This window comes from Taudactylus pleione, unplaced genomic scaffold (genome assembly GCF_031769625.1).
Source record: "Taudactylus pleione unplaced genomic scaffold, aTauple2 ptg000032l, whole genome shotgun sequence".
NCBI lineage: Eukaryota > Metazoa > Chordata > Amphibia > Anura > Myobatrachidae > Taudactylus > Taudactylus pleione.
Window position 1 is genome coordinate 41,760,532 of NW_028284434.1, and position 18,893 is coordinate 41,779,424.

Here is an 18,893-nt window from a genome sequence, read left to right on the forward strand (position 1 = left end):
AAAACACATTAGGAAATACATGTTTATAAATACTACCTGCACAAGGGAGGTAACTGACCAGTGGTGTAAGATGGGGAATCAACCAAACAGTGATGGATACATCCTAGATACCATCACCTAACTGCACAGTATGACCCCGATAAGTGGCTACATAACATCTCCCATATGCCTGTTTTCTCAGACACACAAAGGGCCTAAGTCACGTGCACGTCTGAAGAAATTCCATACAGCGGCATTGAACGGAGGTCTAATGTGAGTAGCCGCTCGTATTTGGTGCAGTCGCATGGATGTCTGCTGCTGCACCTCCCCCAGCCCTGCGTACACTAGAGCAGCCGACATCACCTACCCCATGCCAGGTACAAGAGACACAACTGAACTAGGCATCCCCTTGGCATACACACTCTGAATAGTGAGCAACTCTGGCTACATGCCCAGCAGACGGCTCAGTAACGTACATATGCTCAGCTGCTGCCAAGTTACATCCATTTCACTGACGTAACACAACGACCGAGATGTGTACGAATCAGAGTCACCTGTGGATAGGCAGAGATGCGTATGTTGGCTGCGTCCCGTTTAGTATTAGTGACACTCACGTATTTATAAAACTCTGGCTCCCCTGAGTATGATTATGGCACAGTCTGACAGTCGTTTTGTTCCTAAAGCCACAGCTGTGTAAGCCAAGAAACTAATGCAGCTTTGGGCACTGTGCCATTGGTGCATTTAGATAATTATTCAGATTATCTTGGTGGAGTAACCAATAGGAAGCAGCCTCCAGAACTCCAGATAACACATTCTCCTGTGGATTGCCCCCATGGCCATTCAATCAGCTGCCAACAATAAACTTACCTGAGTTATGTACATTTACTATGGAGCAAACAAATGGAAAGGTTCAAGAGTGAGCATCTCGCACACTGCCAGGGTCATTGGAAATGGTCAATTGCTCTACTAATGGGGGCAGGGGCTTCCATGTTCTGCTTTCATGAATGGTAATATGTAGAGAGAGAAGGTTCTCTGTCTGGTACAACTTATGTTTCACTGAAGATTTCTAGATTCATACATACAGGATTGAAAACGCAATCCCGGGATTGACTTAGTTAATGGGGTAGACGGGCACGGCCAAAGGGACTGGCCAGTGTGGCGTGACTTCTAACATCACGACGTGCTGCGCACCTACAGCACTGGCTCAGACGCTGCCTGGCTGTCCCGGCGTCCTGCTGCGTGGCTGAAAACCACTAAATAACGCCTGGAAACATTAGTCCTCAAATCCCAGGATTGAAATCCCGCCAATGTTAGGCCCAAATCCCGGGATCCCGCCGATCCCAGGATTGGCCTCCCTATTCATACAGTACCCTCAACTAATATAGTTTACATGTAGATCTTCATTAGGGTTGTTAAACATTTCCTCTTACCAGCAGATATTTATATCCTCCTTCCTGAGCTGCCAACATCCCTACTAATCTCATGGAAAAGGCGAGGAGGCTTGGCTCTGTCTCTCCCACATTCAGCACCTGCTGAAGAAGTCCTACAATACATCCATTCTCATCCAACAACATCTCAGGCGGTGCTAGAAGGAAGGAAATAAGTCTCCAGCATAAACAATATTGATATTTAACATAAATTATACCATACACCACAGAGAGACACATAGGGGCTGATTCTTAGTGGGACACATCTGCGGCCTCTTTTCTGTCTGGCCGTTGCATTATAATTACTTACTTATGTTAATGTGAGAATCTGCCCGAGCATGTGGAAGATCCATGCATCTGCAATGCATGTGGAAGCCTATCCTACCCACGGTTTTTATGTTCACAGCTTCCACCATTAGTATCTGTATTTGTACCCACTCCGTGCTGGGTGCAGATGATCCGGCTGAAACTGTCCCATCCCTGTCTGTGCGCTACGATCGTGCACAGAAGTCGGCTTACACACCTGCAACACTCTCACCAGATAGGACAGTTCCGCACAATCGCATTTCCGCCACTTGGTTACTGGCCATAAATGCCCATTTCCTGGAATGTGTGGTCTTCAAGCCGTGACCATATGCCTGAAATTGCGCGTGCACAGTCGACGATTTCTACCTTTAGCGAATGCGCAGTATGCCGAGGTCCGTGAGATCCATCTGCAATTGTACTTGAGGCCGAGTCAGATTCAGGCCCATAATCTGTCCATAAGTGCTGCGTTATAGATAGATTGTGCAGATTTGGAGCCAAAGGCTCAGTATCACAGAATATCAGGGCCCATCTCTCCGGCTGCAAATGTTACAGTCACACAATTCTACATAATCACATGTGTGTACTTTGGAAAGCTGAACTCACCTGTCAAAAGCAAAGACTTGAACCAATCCAGCAGCTTCTCATAGATGGAGTCATCGGTCACAAGCTGCCTGCTGTCAGCCAGTATCCCACAGACGTGAGGCAGCAGCTGGGCACACTCTGCATCCATAGGGAGCTCTGTAAGAGACATCACACTTACATTACCACTATGTACATATGGGAATTCTTACAGAATAAATGTCATTTCTAGTATTGTGTGGTAAGAAGTAGAATGGATGGCGGTCTCTGAGATCATTATAGAAGTTTTATTTACTGAGGCTGATAACTGATTTGACTTCAGCTGAGACGTTCTATATGCAATCTCCCTGGATACTTACATACAGTATATACATTTTATTTTAGAGGTTTACTCATTGTCAGACACGAAAAGGTGGAGAAACCTCTAACATCCTGGCACCAGTAAGGCTTAAAATATTGAGCAACTATAAAGTGAAATAATATTAAATATAAGCTGCTGCTCGTTATGCAGATTAGCAACACTTTGCTGGGACAAGAGAATGATTAGGAGAAACAGCACGGCTATAAATTGGGAATTCCCCTTTACATCTGCCTTTACTACTCAGGGAATCTATTGCTGGACCGACTGCCCACCAGAACTGGCTTATCCACGTTACATAACACCGCTGGTATTCCCCTGTGTGCAGACCACAGATTCCAACAATGTAGGAGGACATTACTGACCACAACTTAAAAAGGTAAACAACAACTCTGAAAAATTTATACCCCTACATTACCTTCACTGACGTGACAAATATTTAGCGGGACACGGATGCTGTAAGGGGATAATTACATACAGCTCAGATTACAATAAGGATCTCTTTATAAATCCTGTACAATATTTGCAGCGTGTTGGTGTCCTATGTATGATTTTTAACATTGGTTCTACTTGGTGTCAAATGTATAAATACATAAGGTTTTGTTATATGGTTTCTGATATATATAATTTTTGATTATTTGAATATATTCAATTCAATGGGCAGCACAGACTGTGTAATGGTTAGCATTAATGCCTCACAGCACTGAGATCATGGGTTCGATTCCCACCACGGCCCTATCTGTGGGGAGTTTGTATATTCTCGCTGTGCTTGCATGGGTTTACTCCGGGTTCTCCGGTTTCCTCCCACACTCCAAAAATATACTGGTAGGTTAATTGGCTCCCAACACAAATTACCCCTAGTGTGTATGTGTGTGCGCATGTGATAGGGAATATAGAGTGTAAGCTCCACTGGGGCAGGGACTGATGTGAATGGCCAAATATTGTCTGTAAAGCGCCGCAGAATATGTGTGCGCTATATAAATACTGATAATAATAATGTTATTGTTACTTAGATCTTGGATATATTAAATGTTCTCATTGTGACAAGTCCACTTCCTTTACTATATAACGCACTATTATAACTTGGCTTTAATTATAATAAGAACAGTGATTTTTGATTAACTGACCAGTTACTGGCTAAAATGACAGGAGCAATGGGGATGGCCTAGAATAGATCAATGTGTAATATAATATTTACTCCTCATATTCTGTCACCAGGTTCCAACCATAGGGCCTCATTTACAGTAGGCTGCAAGTTACAGCCACACATCAGAGTCAGATTATGGACATATAACATGTAAAACCCCCTTTATCTTATGCTATGTGCAGCTAACACTGCTGAGTGATTATGGGCTGCAGCATTGTCCCCTATGAGCGTGTCCACATGCGGGCGTAGTAACGGTACGGCAATCATTACCAACAACTAGATGAGAAATGTGGCCACACTTACTGCAGGGGCTGAGCAGGTAACATTGCACCTTGGCCAGACCATGTTGTGCTGCAGGTGGGGCAGATGTAACATGTGCAGAGAGATGTAGATTTGGGTGGGGTGTGACTAGGGTTACCAACCGACTAATTATAGTCTGACAAAACGCAGGGGGGGGCTGGGGAATGAGGCAGAGAGACACGGTGGGGGGTGCTGGGGAATGAGTCCAAGAGATGCGGGGGGGGGGGGGATGAGACTTCACACAAGACTTCAAATCATACACGATAGGTTGAGGTCTCTCTGCAAAACCATCTGATCTGCGATCCAACTAGACGAAGGTGGGGACGTGCATCGTGGTCGCAGAAGACTCAAAATACAACTATTTTCATAACATTGGTCTGTCCAACCTGTAAAAACAGCCCAAATCGTGTGATCAATCGTCCCGTGTATGGCCAGCATTAAGGTGCCCACACACATACCGATATACTTACAATCCGACGATGTGTCCGATTTCCCTTGAAATTCTCCCCGGCAGCTCAGCACACGATATACACACGATATGCTGTCCAATCTTCATCTGATCTCCTGCAGCCAGACTTTTTTAAAGTGCATTGTGTCCTAGATTGTCAGATCTGCCTGTACTACACGGCAGATCTCTAGATGAGATGTGCGACCTGCGGGGGCACACATCGCATAGTGATTGGGGACTCACGATTTGGGCATTTTTTACCCGACCTGTCGTTCCAATGTGTCGGAATCAGCCAGATCGGGAAAAAAAATCGCTGTGTGTGGGCACCTTTAGAGACACAGTTGGGGATGAGGCTGGAGAGACACAGGATTAGCCAATGGCCAACCTACATGTACCTACTGGGAGGGGATAGGGGGGCCCCAAAAACATGAGTGTGCTGGCCCCAAGATTTCTGTTGCTCAGGAAGTGTAAATGTAACGTCAAATATCTCAAGTTCTATTAATGTATGGGCACATTTACATATAATACACAAACACACACAATTACTTACTTCTTACATTGGATCTTTGTGTATAATATATCACGTTCCTTACAATTCAGTAATTCTGCCTATAACTAGCTGCAAACAGGTAACTCCGTGATATTTAGGTACTAATAGTATAAAGTGTAACCAGACCTCTGAGCCCAGGCTCCCTCTCCATGCAGCACTGGATATACAGCCTTAGATCCAGCAACTACGGCGCTGGCCCATGGCATCATCCTAAAACTTAGATCCGCGGTGGCCATCTTTGTTGTGGGAATATGTATTTTCTTAAACTAGATTTATATATATCATATATTGCTTAGAAAATATTGATTCATGTAAAAAATCGACCATTTTTAATCAGGAAGCGCCATTCTCAGACTGGTGTTGAGTTCCCTACCCCGATGTGTAAACTCTTCTCTTGGATCATACAAATTGCAGATTCGACTTCCCAAATAAAGACGCTACTAGCACTAATACCAGTATCCTGATAATTGCTGCTGTGCCATCCACAGATCTACTCATATATTTAACGCCGCTTTATTACTCCTTACCACTTACTGTATTTTGCCCACATCAAATATGGCCGCCGAGGATTCCAGAACGTCGTCCGGTCCAGAAAAGGCTCCGGGTTGCAGTGGAAGTGCTTGCACCCTCCTTGGTTGCGGTTGCTAAGGACTCGCTGTGACACAGGGATCCCCGGGTGATCCTTAGACCCGTGTGTGCTGCTGGATGCGGGGGTGCAGGTGAGAGGATTGGGTGATGGAGATGGTCTGTGATTACCCATTGAGGGGGGCTGTACAGGGTGGAAAAAGCTAAAGCACAATAGGATTGTATAGGAATATAATGCAAATATTTTCTTAAAATACAAATAACTGTATTATCAATTTATTTTACATCTAAATACACAGATTAATAGGACCTGATTCAGAGGTGGTTGCAGAAGAGTCTGTCCGTGGTTACCTGTCTGCGACTTTATGCAGATCCTCTACAGAGCCCTTTCACTGGTGTACATACATGCGTGTACTGTGCAAGGACTGAGACTGCCTGGAGCATTTATAGATGCCACCATCGGTCGCCCCCTATGGCAAGTGCAGCTTTCCCGTCTGAGTATGGCCTCCATTGTGAACGATGAAACGTCTGTATGCGCAAAAACTCGCAGCCACGGCTGTGACACTCCCATAAGAAAGGCCATTGTTGCGCATTTTAAAAGTCACTGCCCAGGAACGGCCTGCACTTTTGCAAGTCATTCCTGATACCATGTGTCTCAATCCCCACTGTGCCTTTGTGCGTACATGCGATGTGCGAGTATTTAGGCATACCTGCGCAGTAGCAGAAAATTGGGCACTATCCTGCAACACGTTAGTGAATCAAGTTGTTGTTCTAAAGCCGGGTACACAGTAGATTCTACGCCAGATCGATCGACATCGTCAGCGTCATCGTCCGTCGGACCTGAATGCAGGTGTGACGGGTGATATCTTCAGCGGAGGCCATGCTGTAAAATGCAGCATGGCCCCACCGTCTCTTCCGACATCTGCAAGTGTGTACGCACTTGCCGATGCAGAGACCCCTGCCGGGTCCCATCGCAAACGAGATGGTGCTGAGTACACATCATTTAGTGTGTACCCAGCATAAGTTCTAAAATCCGCAATGCACTCCTAACTGTCATGTCAAAGACTGTGCTGGATACATTTAGTTGCTTTGGGCAACTTCCCCATTTTATCTCTGGCCAAGGCTTTATCTCTCCCCCCTAGAGAAGTAGGAAGGACAAGGAATGGAGTAGAAGAAAGGTTTGAGGGTAATCTGCCTAAAATACAGCGGCTTTTCCAGAGTGGAAGCCTCCAAGAATCCTGCAAATGCTGCGGCCAAATTCTTATTAGCAGAACCAGCCCTGATGAAACTGGATCTCCAAGACCGGGTCCCTGTCTTCCCCACTTCCTAGTTTACAAAAATCTATACTAATATAATAAGAGCGTTGTGTCTGTCTGTCTGTTCCAGGTTGGCGCAAAAACTACTAAACCGATTTTCTGGAAAAAAAAACACTACTCCAGTAAGCCATGTGGCCAGCCTGCCTCTGTATATGAATATAGGAAACATTTTCAAATAAAAATGGTATATGTTATTTATATGTCTGAAAACTTGGGCCCCTATTTAACAACAATGCATAACACCTTTAGCACTTGCCATCTTTTCAGTGTTGTTGCTGCATCGTTCTCACCATCTATGAATGGCTAGATCGGTGCTGTCTCTTTTGCCGGCAATGAGGACCCGACAGCAGCCTTCCAGGCACTGCTGGGTCCCCACCAGGTGAAAGTCTAGCACATGTGCGGACTGACCCTCATGCATGACTTAGAATTCCGTCGCTGGCTTCTATGTCAAGCGCGACAGATGTTATTTCTGGGTCAAAAGGTGCATGGATTTGCCTGAAATGGGCAGACTTCTCCCGCTCACCTTCTGGCAGCGATAAGCGGGGGACATCGCTGGACCACGACGAGGATGGGGTAAGTAATGATGAATACCAATGGCATATTCATTTGTACATTTATAAAGCCGCTCATACATTCAGACAGGCAGCTGCAGAAATTTAATCCAACACATTTGTTGGCTGCGTTCATTGAGGAATAACTATCCCTATTTTTTTCTCTGTGTAAAATGTGCATAAAACACAGATACTTGACCGCATACTTGGGGAAAATACAGTTCTTTAAACTATTGTTCTTTATATTTATAGGACTGCAGATTGTGGATGAGAAATTATTTTCCCAGTAGCCAGTAGACCACATTAAGCAATGTCTTGGCTATCCATTGAAAATGGGACTGAAGCTGAAGAATTGGAGGATGTGGTAAGTAAACATATGCATGCTCGTCCCTTTAATTTGCTTTATGACATAGCGGAAATTGTCCTGAGTTTTCTTCAATACAGTTTTATACGTCACAATATTTAACACATGTGTCAATAAATGAGATTTGTCTGCAGATGTGTCCCCTATAGATGTAGCATTCCCACTAGACTGTTTTAGCGGTTACCCGTTCACTGCATTGCGAGCCGTGTTAAACCCGTGTTCATCCCTGCTCGTTACCAGGGTTGAAATGCCGGGTCGCTCCTCCCAGTTTATTTCAACCTGGCCCTTTCACACAGTACAGTAACCCGGGTTGCTGCACGTTCACGTGAAATAATCCGGGTTATTGCAGCAAGTGTAAAAGGGGTAATAGAGGTATTTTTACCATTCAGTGAAGTGGGGTTAGAGGTGCGAGCGAGAGATAGTAGTTAGATGTATGTGGTTGTGACAGTGGTATTGCAACACAACAACGCTGCGAACCTCCCTGCAGTGAATGTACAGAGCGCTGACCATATCTGTAATTGAGCTACACACCACCTGCGGGTCTCTTTCCCTGTCTGTTTTGTTATTGTAATGTTTGGGCTTTGTTATGTACTTATACTATGGTCGGCCATTGTATATTGTACTTATTCCCTGATACTTTCATTGCGGCATAGTTTTATTTTGTTATCCTGTATGGCACTGCGTGCACTTTTTGGCACCATTTAAAAAAAAAAAAAAATATGTGAAGCAATACTAGTGACATGACGAAGACACTTCATCATGCCCACAGTAAAGGCAGCCATTTTGTGGGCGCAAGCTATACATTCTATACATTCGCTAGGATCTATAGACATCACTTAGTCACTTCGGGGCTGTTTCTAGTCTGCACGGATCTCTCATGGATGCAAGGGGCGAGTTTTTGCATACAGTGCATGTGTAGAAGTGACTTTACACATTTTTGCATATTCCCCCCCTTTTCTGAGTCGGATGCATATTGGCCAGATCTGTCTTTCTTGAAATAGGGCGTTTTGGTGCGGGAACTAGGCAGTGGCAAAGCGATGGCGTGTAACCACTATGACTTGTAGTAACTAAAGCTCCGTGTGATTTTCCGTTATGTATACAGGGAAGTAAAGCCTGTTTCTTGCTGATCTCTTGCACCTATCATGGGGCTGTTACAAGTACAGATACTAATTTTGGCGGTTTCGGTAGCCGGTGTAAAAACTAGGGGCATATTTGTGGCTAACTGCTGCGCTGGACCTATTCAATTAGCACGAGCCTGATTTGGTGGTTTTTACGTGGATTTTACCTCGCACCCCCATGAGCTAAAGTCTGACAGCGGAGACTCGCTCGACCTTGTTGCAAGCGTTGCATACAGACATATCAGACCATTCACCAAACTTTTTAGACAGACCTTGTTTTTTTCAAATGTAATATTAATATTGCAATATGCCACCAATCAGGCCTTCCAACATTGAAAAAGCTGCCACTTTTAGACAGCGAAACGCGTCAGTTAACCCAGCCTCTACCCATAAGTGACTTTTACTTACTACCTGCTTTTTGGAAAAGCCTGGACCAACTTACCGGACTCACCATAAGGATTTATATAGTTTTGGGACATTAACAATCTGCTTCTACACTGGATGTGTACACCGTATACTTTGAGGACTCCAAGTGCTACATCTGGAATTCATGCCTATGGGAAGACTCCTCTATTGGTGAAAGGGCTTGGTCATTATACACCCATTGGACAGTCCCTTTTTTCTTTCCCAATATGAGAGTGGTGTTTATTGTATCTTGACCATTGCTCATTTTGCATCTGGAAGTTTTGACAGGAACAGGCATAATTTGTTTGAACAATCACGAGGGTGAGGCATATGCTTGTACATTAATTGTTGTCATACAATTGCTTGTTATGTAATATTATTTTTTGTTTTTAAATTAATTTCATTTGATATTCAATACTGATTGTTGTGCAATATCATCCACCATAGCGCTACTATATACATTTGTGTTTCTTGTTTTATGTGCACGTAAGGGTTTGACTTAGGGATGTGCAGGCTCGGATAGGTTCGAGTTTGCATGCCAAGTTCGGATTTTTCCCTCCAAAAATCGGGTCTCAGAAAGAGGCAAAACGTCATCCTTCATGGACAAACCTCATCTTCCATGGACATGGAAGATGATGTTTGTCCATGAAAGAAGACGGTTTGCCTCTTCTGAGACCCGATTTTTGGAGGGAAAAATCCGAACTTGGCATGCAAACTCGAAACAAAGTGGTTGTAAACCTGGTTGTTTCGGCCTCTACTTTCCAATCCCTCACCTACCTGATAGGATGCTGCATTTAATCATTAGAAAAGAATAGGTTACCTCGCACTGAGTTTACGCCTTGCACTGACACCATACCTGTTTGAGGATCCCATAGGCTCCGTTACTTAATTAGATGGTTAATGTTTTTCTTTCTTGGTCTTTTATATTGGGCCTCTTCTCGCTAGTCTGGTTTTGGCAATTGATAACCGATATCCTCACAAATGTTGACCCATTAGATAATGCTATTTACCTGACATTTTATACCCTTATACCATTTTGTCCTTTATTATTTTTGGCCTCTCATTTATTTTATAACTCTATATTATTAGTCCTTGCACATGGATAATAAGCATTTCCTTTGTTGTACATATATATCTTGTTCTTAGGTATTCCTGCTGTAGTTCTTATATAGACATTCTCATTTACTTATGTGCAAACATTTTTTTATTTTAAGACCTCTCAGATATTTGTGTCACCTGACCAAGGTCTTACAAGTATGTATATTATCATCTCATCTTGTTTTTGAGATCTTCTAGGTTCTGAGGAGCTCATTCAGACCCGCTCGCTAGATGTGTTCGCTTGCACCCAGAGTATGTAAATACTGCACACTCCCAGCGAGGCAGGCGATCACACAGCAAGGCATTAGCATGCCCACTATTTCTTGGCTTGCGATCACTTTGTGTATGCAGACGTCCACCAGCCATTCATAAGACGTTCACTTGCGCACGTCATCTCCTGGAAGTGCACGAAAACATTGGTACATCGAGCACCATCGGATGTGCTTGCAGCGCTTGAGGTTGACTGTACCCTGCCGCAAGCACTGCGATCACTTCAGTGTGTATTTCAACCAGGTGACGTGTACTATGACGCTACCTGTTAATTATGCACACCTCTGCAACGGCGTTATGACGGTCAGGCACGCCTGCCCTCGCACCTCCACTCCCCCGGTTCTAGTGGCCAGCCCGTTACCACCCACAAACTGCTTCTCCGGTCACTCACTCTGCTGGGCAGTCTATGCGCTGGTTCGCGCATTGCTATGCGTACGCATGTGCAGAAAATGACACTCGGCCAGCTACGAGCGAGCGCATCCTAGCGAGCAAGTCTGAATCAGCTCCTGGTTGCGATGATGGATCCTTCCCATTTTACATTTGTTTTTGCACTTCATATTCTATTTTAGAAGTATGTAGGTTATTCTCAGAACGTGGGCTGCGGTTGTAGCTCCTGTCCTGTCTATTATGGTTTGGAAAATTAGAGTGGTAGAAGTATTGTATGTCTTTATTAATCTGTGCTGAATGTTTGCTCCTTCTTTAGTACATCCTTGTGTCTCCTACATGAGTATTTGATATTATATATTGCAGTGTCTTCTATAATTTGTCAAATTATTTGAGTCGTTAATTGGATCAGTGTGATTGTTATACTTCTTTTCAGCTATGTATACGATTTACTATCCATTTATGTCATTTGTATTTATGCATATGCTTAAAAAAAAAAAAAAGGGGCAATACTATTAAATGCTAAACCATGGGTGTTTTTAAATGTAATGCCATTGCCATTTGTTAATCCCACAGCCCGAATCACAGATATGCAGCAGCTTTAAAATGCTGCTGCTTAGTAAATAAACCCCCTAATGTCCAAGCAATTGTATTGTTGGTGTTTAGAATATATGTTCTACTTGTTTTCCAGTATCATGAGCTATCACAACTGGCCGATGATGGACTATCTGCTATTACGTACGAATCAGACACTGACAAGGTATGAAAATATAAGGCCATATTTTTATTAAGCCACAAGGTTTATTAAAAATAAAATCAGAGTTACAGGTAGAGATGAGGTATTGAGTTTCGCTGTGGACAGGCCATTTTACAGAGGGGAGAGTCTGCTGTGTGGTGTCATTGTGATATAGATGAGAACTTAAGAGTGATGTGCAAAATTGTGTAATGTGGTCATGGAGAATATTCTACAGACACTATTTTCTCATCTCTAGTTGATGGACAATTATTGCTAGTAAATACCCACTCCTACAATAAACCCCCTTTGCTCAGTACAGTCTCATAGATGTTGCTGGTGCATGTTATGTAGACATTGTAGAGAATTCTGCAGTCGTGGACAGAACCTACAAAATGCTTCCAGTCTATGTAAATAGTTTTACCTCTCCCAGCATTTGGAGTCCCACTTATTATATAGAATATAAAGGCCACAACATATGTGTTTTACTGATTGGGATTGTGAATGGGGAGAAAGAAAACATTTATTGTATTTCAATCTGATGATACATATATAAAATATTTCATTTCACCTTTTATTTCTGCAGAAGATGAAGAAGAAAAAAAGCAGCAATCCTCCCAGGTCACAAAGTAAGTGTCTCTGTGACAGTCCCTTTCTCTGGAAGTATAATAATATAACAAGCCAATTATTGACTGATACTCTACTTATCAGCCAGGCTTATTGGTATAATATAATTTACTATAACTTCAAAGCATTATCTTATCTCTCTTCTTATTTGTTGGACATGAGTGATAGCTGTCGCCGTATAGCTGTTCCATGGAATATAAAGTATCAGACTGACATCCATAGCACAGCTCCCCTCTGTGGCCAAATTATCAGGAAAAATTTATCTGAGATAAGACTTTTATCATATATGTGTGTTGTAGAATAAATTAAGTGCAATAAAATGAGGCACCTTTTCACATAAGCTGTAAAGCTGGGTACACACTGATAGATATATCGCCCATTCCATTGAATGGGCTATATATCTATAGCGGATATGTCTGTGAACGACATCATTCACCTACATATCCGATCTGCTATGCAGCACAGCAGGTGGCTGATATATCTGAAAGAAATATCGGTCATTTTCTGGGGCATACAGATGACTTGTCAATCCCCCGTGCACATGCTGCAGTGACCTGGCGATGACTGACGGCTCAACTGAGCGGGCAAATGGAAATGCCCGCCCAGTTGAGCTGTCAAGCCCAGCACATCGGGCAGACAATTGGTATACACTTAGCAATCGTCAGATAGGTCGGTTAACCTAGTGTGTGCCCAGCTTCAGTGAAATTACTAGGACTTTCTGAAGTCAAAGAACACCTACTAACATGTATGCCTAAGATAATGAAGGTTAGGGACATGCCTGTGGGCCGCTTCTCTCAGCCAGATAACAGGCCTTTGTGATATAGAGAGGCAATCAACACTTTAAAATAAAATTAGTTGAAATGTGATCTTGTAATTGATACCGCACACACTCTTATCAATGTGTTTGTTGTGAAAGCTTATCCCCATCCATCTCTATTCTTATGTAGATTCCCCGTATCTCTCCAGCACAAAGATGTACCCTAGAAAGGCCCCCGTGTGGAGGTCTTTGAAAGGGACGGGTCAAATGCACACTCAGAATCCTACTATCAAGGTACCAAGACAGCTATGGCTGGCGTCCCTTAAACAGGGCAATGGTAAGAATATGTTTTACTCCTTCTACACCCTTCAAACTCAACATGAATGCCGTAGCTCAAAAATTATAATACATTTTTTTAACCTAATTAAAACTGAAGATGAGCGGGTTCGGTTTTGGTTCAGATCTTCCTGCCAAGTTCAGATTTCATAATGCGGGAAAACGCCTTCTTTCATGGACAAAGATGACGTTTCTTTCTGAGATCCTGAACTTGACCGGAAGATCCGAGCCAAAACCGAGCCGCTCATATCGAATTAAAATCAGTGGGAACAGTTCGACAACTTAATAGAATAACGCAATGACATAACCAAGGGGCTGCATGTGGGGCACCTTGCCCTGGGCGCCCTGTTGATCCCAGCGCTGGACGTTTTGCAGTCCGGTGAGCGGCGCTGGCGGATGACATTTGGTGCCGGCTGCGAGCCAGTTACTGCTTGCAGGCTGGCAGCCAATAGAAAGCGCCTATGGCAAGCCAATCGTGGCTCACCACGTCATGGCTGACTCCGCTTGCAACGGCGGACGTCGGACACCACTGGGCAGAAAAGTCAGTTCGGCGGGCAGAAAATGTAGACATTGAGGGAAGAGCTCCGGCAGCCTTGGAAGAGGCCAGAAGACACCGAGCTCAAGACAGAAGAGCTCCGAGGGCGGTGTCGTTGGCCAGGACAGGCCAGAGGCAGAAGACTGCGGCTGAGGACAGAGAGGCTACCATTAATTCCTACTTAGACCACAGGTTGTCGGGCACTAGGCAATTGGGGGGGCACCGTTTTTTCCCTTGCCGCCAAACAGTGGCGGGCTGGGCCGGGGGGCAGGGTGCCATGTGCCCCCCGGGCCACAGCGTCATGCGGGCCAGGGCAGTCTGTGTCACTCTGACACAAACTGCACCGCGTGTGTAGCGCTGACCGGACGGAGTTCGGTCAGCGCTACACAGCACAAACACACAGCCGCCGGAGCCGGCAGCTGTGTGTTTGCTGTAATCAGCAGCCGATGAGAGTCTGCCAGACTCTCAGCGGCTGCTGCTGCTCCCACTGCGGGAGCCATCTTCCGGCTCCCGCAGTGGGTAATGGGAGAGACGTCGTCATGACGACGTCTCTCCCATAATGCAAAGCGGCCGGAGGAGCTGGTAGAAGCGTCGGGACCAGGAGCGGGAGTTTCAGGTAAGTGTTTTTTTTATTTTTTATTATTAAGTCTCTCTGCTGGGGGGGGACTACTGGGGCATTACTATGGGGGGCACTACCAGGGGGGGTGGACTACTACTGGGGGCACTACAAGGGGGACGACTACTACTGGGGGCACTACAAGGAGGGGGACTACTACTGGGGGCACTACAAGGAGGGGGACTACTACTGGGGGCACTACAAGGGGGGCTACTACTGGGGGCACTACAAGGGGGGGGCTACTACTGGGGGCACTACAAGGGGGTATTACTACTACTGGGGGCACTACAAGGGGGGGACTACTAGGGGCACTACAAGGGGAGGGGACTAGTACTAGGGGCACTGCATAGGGGGGAGGGGACTACTGCTAGGGGCACTACATAGGGGGAGGGGACTACCTCGGGGGGCACTGCATCGAGGGACCACTGCTGGGGGCTCTATATAAAGGGCAATACTGGGGGTACTGCATAGGGGGGAGACTACAACTGGAGCCGCTATTTAAGAGGCATTGCATAAGGGTTACCACTATTGGGGGCACTGCATGGGGGCTGCACTGCTACTGGGGGCACTATATAAGGGGCACTGCATAGGGGGTACCACTATTGGGGGCACTATATAAGGGGCTTACTACTGGGGGCACAAGGGGCACTGCACAGGGGGGACCACTACTGGGGGCACTATATAAGGGGCTTACTACTGGGGGCACAAGGGGCACTGCATAGGGGGGGGATCTCTACTGGAGGCCTGCATAAGGGTGTTCTCTCCTGTGGCACACGGGGGCACTGCATATGGGCACTACGACAGGGGGCTGCGCCTAATCTTTATTTTTACCTTACATTAATCCCATATGGACCCGCCTCCTCCCTGAAACACTTGAGGGGGGGCGGCATCGTAGCACGCACGTTCTTTGGGCACCCTGGCTACACGCTACTCCTCTGCCAGGGCCGCCTGCATGCATTTGCCCCCCAGGCTAAAAGTTGCCAGCCAGCCCCTGCCGCCAAACCCCCTAGTTACGAAACTGGAATGGGACTTGATAAGTTACATTGTTGCTACCATTTCAATAGACGACTCGCAAACCATGTAATGTCGTCAACGATCTCCCCGGCACTCCCGGACTTACAATATCATGCTTAAACTGTGCAATCTGACCAATGACCTATCGATTGTCCATAATGATTTCCAGTGCATCGTTAACTAGATTGCCAGATTTTACTGCATGTAGGGAAGATCTGAGGATACGACAAACGACTCACGGGAGCGTGCATCGGCACTAGCATTGCAGCTAACTACTTTTTTCTCATATCTCCCTATTGGGACATACACACCTGGATCGGTGTGCAGCACGGAGACAGAGACACAGTGGCCGCCGCTGGTATATTGCTGTTGACAGGTCCGGGTGTCAGCGCTGTTGGTGCTTGCTAATTACTTGCACCTTCATTTCTGGATATATACTTATTGGATACAGCACTGCAGCTAGCTACTTTTGTCTCATACCTCCTGCATTGGGACACCTGGATCAGTGTGCAGCTATTACGGAGATAAAGACACGGCGGCCGCCGCTTGTATATCGGTGCTGACAGGTCCGGAACTCAGCGCTGTCGGTGCTTGCCAATTATCTGCACCTTCATTAAATCTGGATATATAACCATTGGGTGAGTGATTACTTACTCATGTATTAGTGTTGCGATTCAGATTATTTGTTGTGCATAAATTGATATCCCTAGAAGTGTTATACATTGGAACATTTTCACTTGCGCTCTATATTAAACTCGGAGACTACCATATATACTCGAGTATAAGCCGAGTTTTTCAGCACATTTTTTGTGCTGAAAAAGCCCCCCCTCGGCTTATACTCGAGTGATGCCCGCATGGTACGCAGCTGAGTAGCGTACCATGCAGGCCGCGGTGCAGACTGTGTCTCTGTGACACAGCTGCACCGCGTGTGTAGCGCTGACCGGACGGAGTTCGGTCAGCACTACACACTGCCAAACACACAGCCGCCAGAGCCGGCAGCTGTGTGTTTGCTGTACTCAGCAGCCGCTGAGAGTCTGTCAGACTCTCATCGGCTGCTGCTGCTCCCACTGCGGGAGCCATCTTCCGGCTCCCACAGTGGGTAATGGGAGAGACGTCATGACGACGTCTCTCCCATAATGCAAAGCGGCCGGAGGAGCTGATAACAGCGGCGGGACCAGGAGCGGGGTTTCAGGTAAGTGGTTTTTTTTTTATTAGGACTACTGGGGGCACTACCAGGGGGGGATTACTTCTGGGGGCACTACCAGGGGGGGATTACTTCTGAGGGCACTACCAGGGGGGGATTACTTCTGAGGGCACTACCAGGGGGGGATTACTTCTGGGGGCACTACCAGGGGGGGATTATTTCTGGGGGCACTACCAGGGGGAATTACTTCTGGGGGCACTACCAGGGGGAATTACTTCTGGGGGCACTACCAGGCACTACCAGGGGGAATTACTTCTGGGGGCACTACCAGGGGGAATTACTTCTGGGGGCACTACCAGGGGGGATTACAACTGGGGGCACTACCAGCTGCTGCATTTCCCACCCTAGGCTTATACTCGAGTCAATAAGTTTTCCCAGTTTTTTGTGGTAAAATTAGGTACCTCGGCTTATATTCGGCTCGACTTATACTCGAGTATATACGGTAATTATATATGAGCATTAAGAATCTGTGGATTGATGACATCTAACTGCACTTTTTTGGAGATTTTGACAACAATCTTTGGTGATTAATTCGTCCAATTATACAGTCACTTGAAAGAACTAAGACCCTCATTCAGAGCCGCTCGCTAGCGGCAGTACGCTCGTTCCGAGCGATGTTCGCACATCTGCGCATGCGTACGGATTTTAGTACGCATGCGCGAACCAGTCAGTGCGGCCGAAAATCGTTTGTACGCTATATAGCGAGTGCCTGCTATTTTGAGTGACAGAATGAGGCGTATGTGGGTGGTAACAGGGGAAGGTGCTTGATAACGGGGGAGTGGAATTCGAACGCAGGCGTGCTTAAAGGTCAAAATGGGCGTTTTAAGGGAGTGCATATTTAATACAGCAGCGTCATTGACCACGTCACTTGGTTTTTTTTAACTCAGAACTGCTCGCAAAATAGCGGTTGAAAAAACCAACCGCAAGAATAGCGAGCAGCTCATACGATGTACTCGATTAATCTAATAAATAGCGGACATGACGTATGGTGCGAGCGGCCAGGGGGGCGTTTTTATCAAATAAACGAGCGTATGTTTTGCGCTCTCGTTCAGACTTAGAGGTGGGAACAGACTGCAATTTGCGAACGGATCATTTGAATAGCCACCCCTTGTTTTGGAACGAACGACCGCAAATAGCAAACGGCTCTGAATCAGGCCCTAAGGCCCTCATTCAGAGCCGCTCGCTAGCGGCAGTACGCTCGTTCCGAGCGATGTTCGCACATCTGCGCATGCGTACGGTTTTTAGTACGCATGCGCGGACCAGTCAGTGCGGGCGAAAATCGTTTGTACGCAATATAGCGAGTGCCTGCTATTTTGAGTGACAGAATGAGGCGTATGTGGGTGGTAACAGGGGAAGGTGCTTGAAAACGGGGAGTGGAGATCAGAACGCAGGCGTGCTTAAAGGTCAAAACGGGCGTTTTATGGGTGTGCATAATTAAAACAGCAGCGTCATTGACCACGTCACTTGGTTTTTTTTAACTCAGAGCTGCTCGCAAAATAGCGGTTGAAAAAACCAACCACAAGAATAGCGAGCAGCTCATACGCTGTACGATGTACTCGATTAATCTAATAAATAGCGGACATGACGTATGGTGCGAGCGGCCAGGGGGCGTTTTTATCAAATAAACGAGCGTATGTTTTGCGCGCTCGTTCAGACTTAGAGGTGGGAACAGACTGCAATTTGCGAACGGATCATTTGAATAGCCACCCCTTGTTTTGGAACGAATGACCGCAAATAGCGAACGGCTCTGAATCAGGCCCTAAGCTTTTATTTTCAGCCGGACGTGGCTAATTGTTGTAATAGATCTGAAAGAACAAAGGATTTTATTATTATATAAAAAAAAAAAATTATATATATATATATATATATATATATATATATATATA

At 45.7% G+C, this 18,893-nt stretch overlaps 2 protein-coding genes across 5 annotated transcripts in view; one reads left to right on the forward strand and one right to left on the reverse strand.

Moving 5' to 3' along the window:
- Positions 1-5,701, reverse strand: part of BRAT1 (BRCA1 associated ATM activator 1) — a 54,337-nt gene extending 48,636 nt beyond the window's left edge. The window contains exons 1-3 of one of the 4 annotated variants that reach the window (XM_088452047.1): positions 5,629-5,701; positions 2,316-2,450; positions 1,410-1,564 (exon numbers count right to left, since the gene is read on the reverse strand). In XM_088452047.1, coding sequence (XP_088308173.1) covers positions 1,410-1,564; positions 2,316-2,450; positions 5,629-5,644 — 306 coding nt within the window. In that variant the 5' untranslated portion in view covers positions 5,645-5,701. Of the gene's footprint in view, positions 1-1,409; positions 1,565-2,315; positions 2,451-5,094; positions 5,314-5,621 lie in introns of those variants that run through there. The other 3 variants (XM_088452046.1, XM_088452045.1, XM_088452044.1) reach the window with 3 other exon arrangements.
- A 33-nt stretch (positions 5,702-5,734) lies between these two features.
- Positions 5,735-18,893, forward strand: part of IQCE (IQ motif containing E) — a 57,994-nt gene continuing 44,835 nt past the window's right edge. The window contains exons 1-5 of the mRNA XM_088452048.1: positions 5,735-5,813; positions 7,799-7,910; positions 11,877-11,945; positions 12,505-12,547; positions 13,493-13,639. Coding sequence (XP_088308174.1) covers positions 7,857-7,910; positions 11,877-11,945; positions 12,505-12,547; positions 13,493-13,639 — 313 coding nt within the window. The 5' untranslated portion in view covers positions 5,735-5,813; positions 7,799-7,856. The remainder of the gene's footprint in view (positions 5,814-7,798; positions 7,911-11,876; positions 11,946-12,504; positions 12,548-13,492; positions 13,640-18,893) is intronic.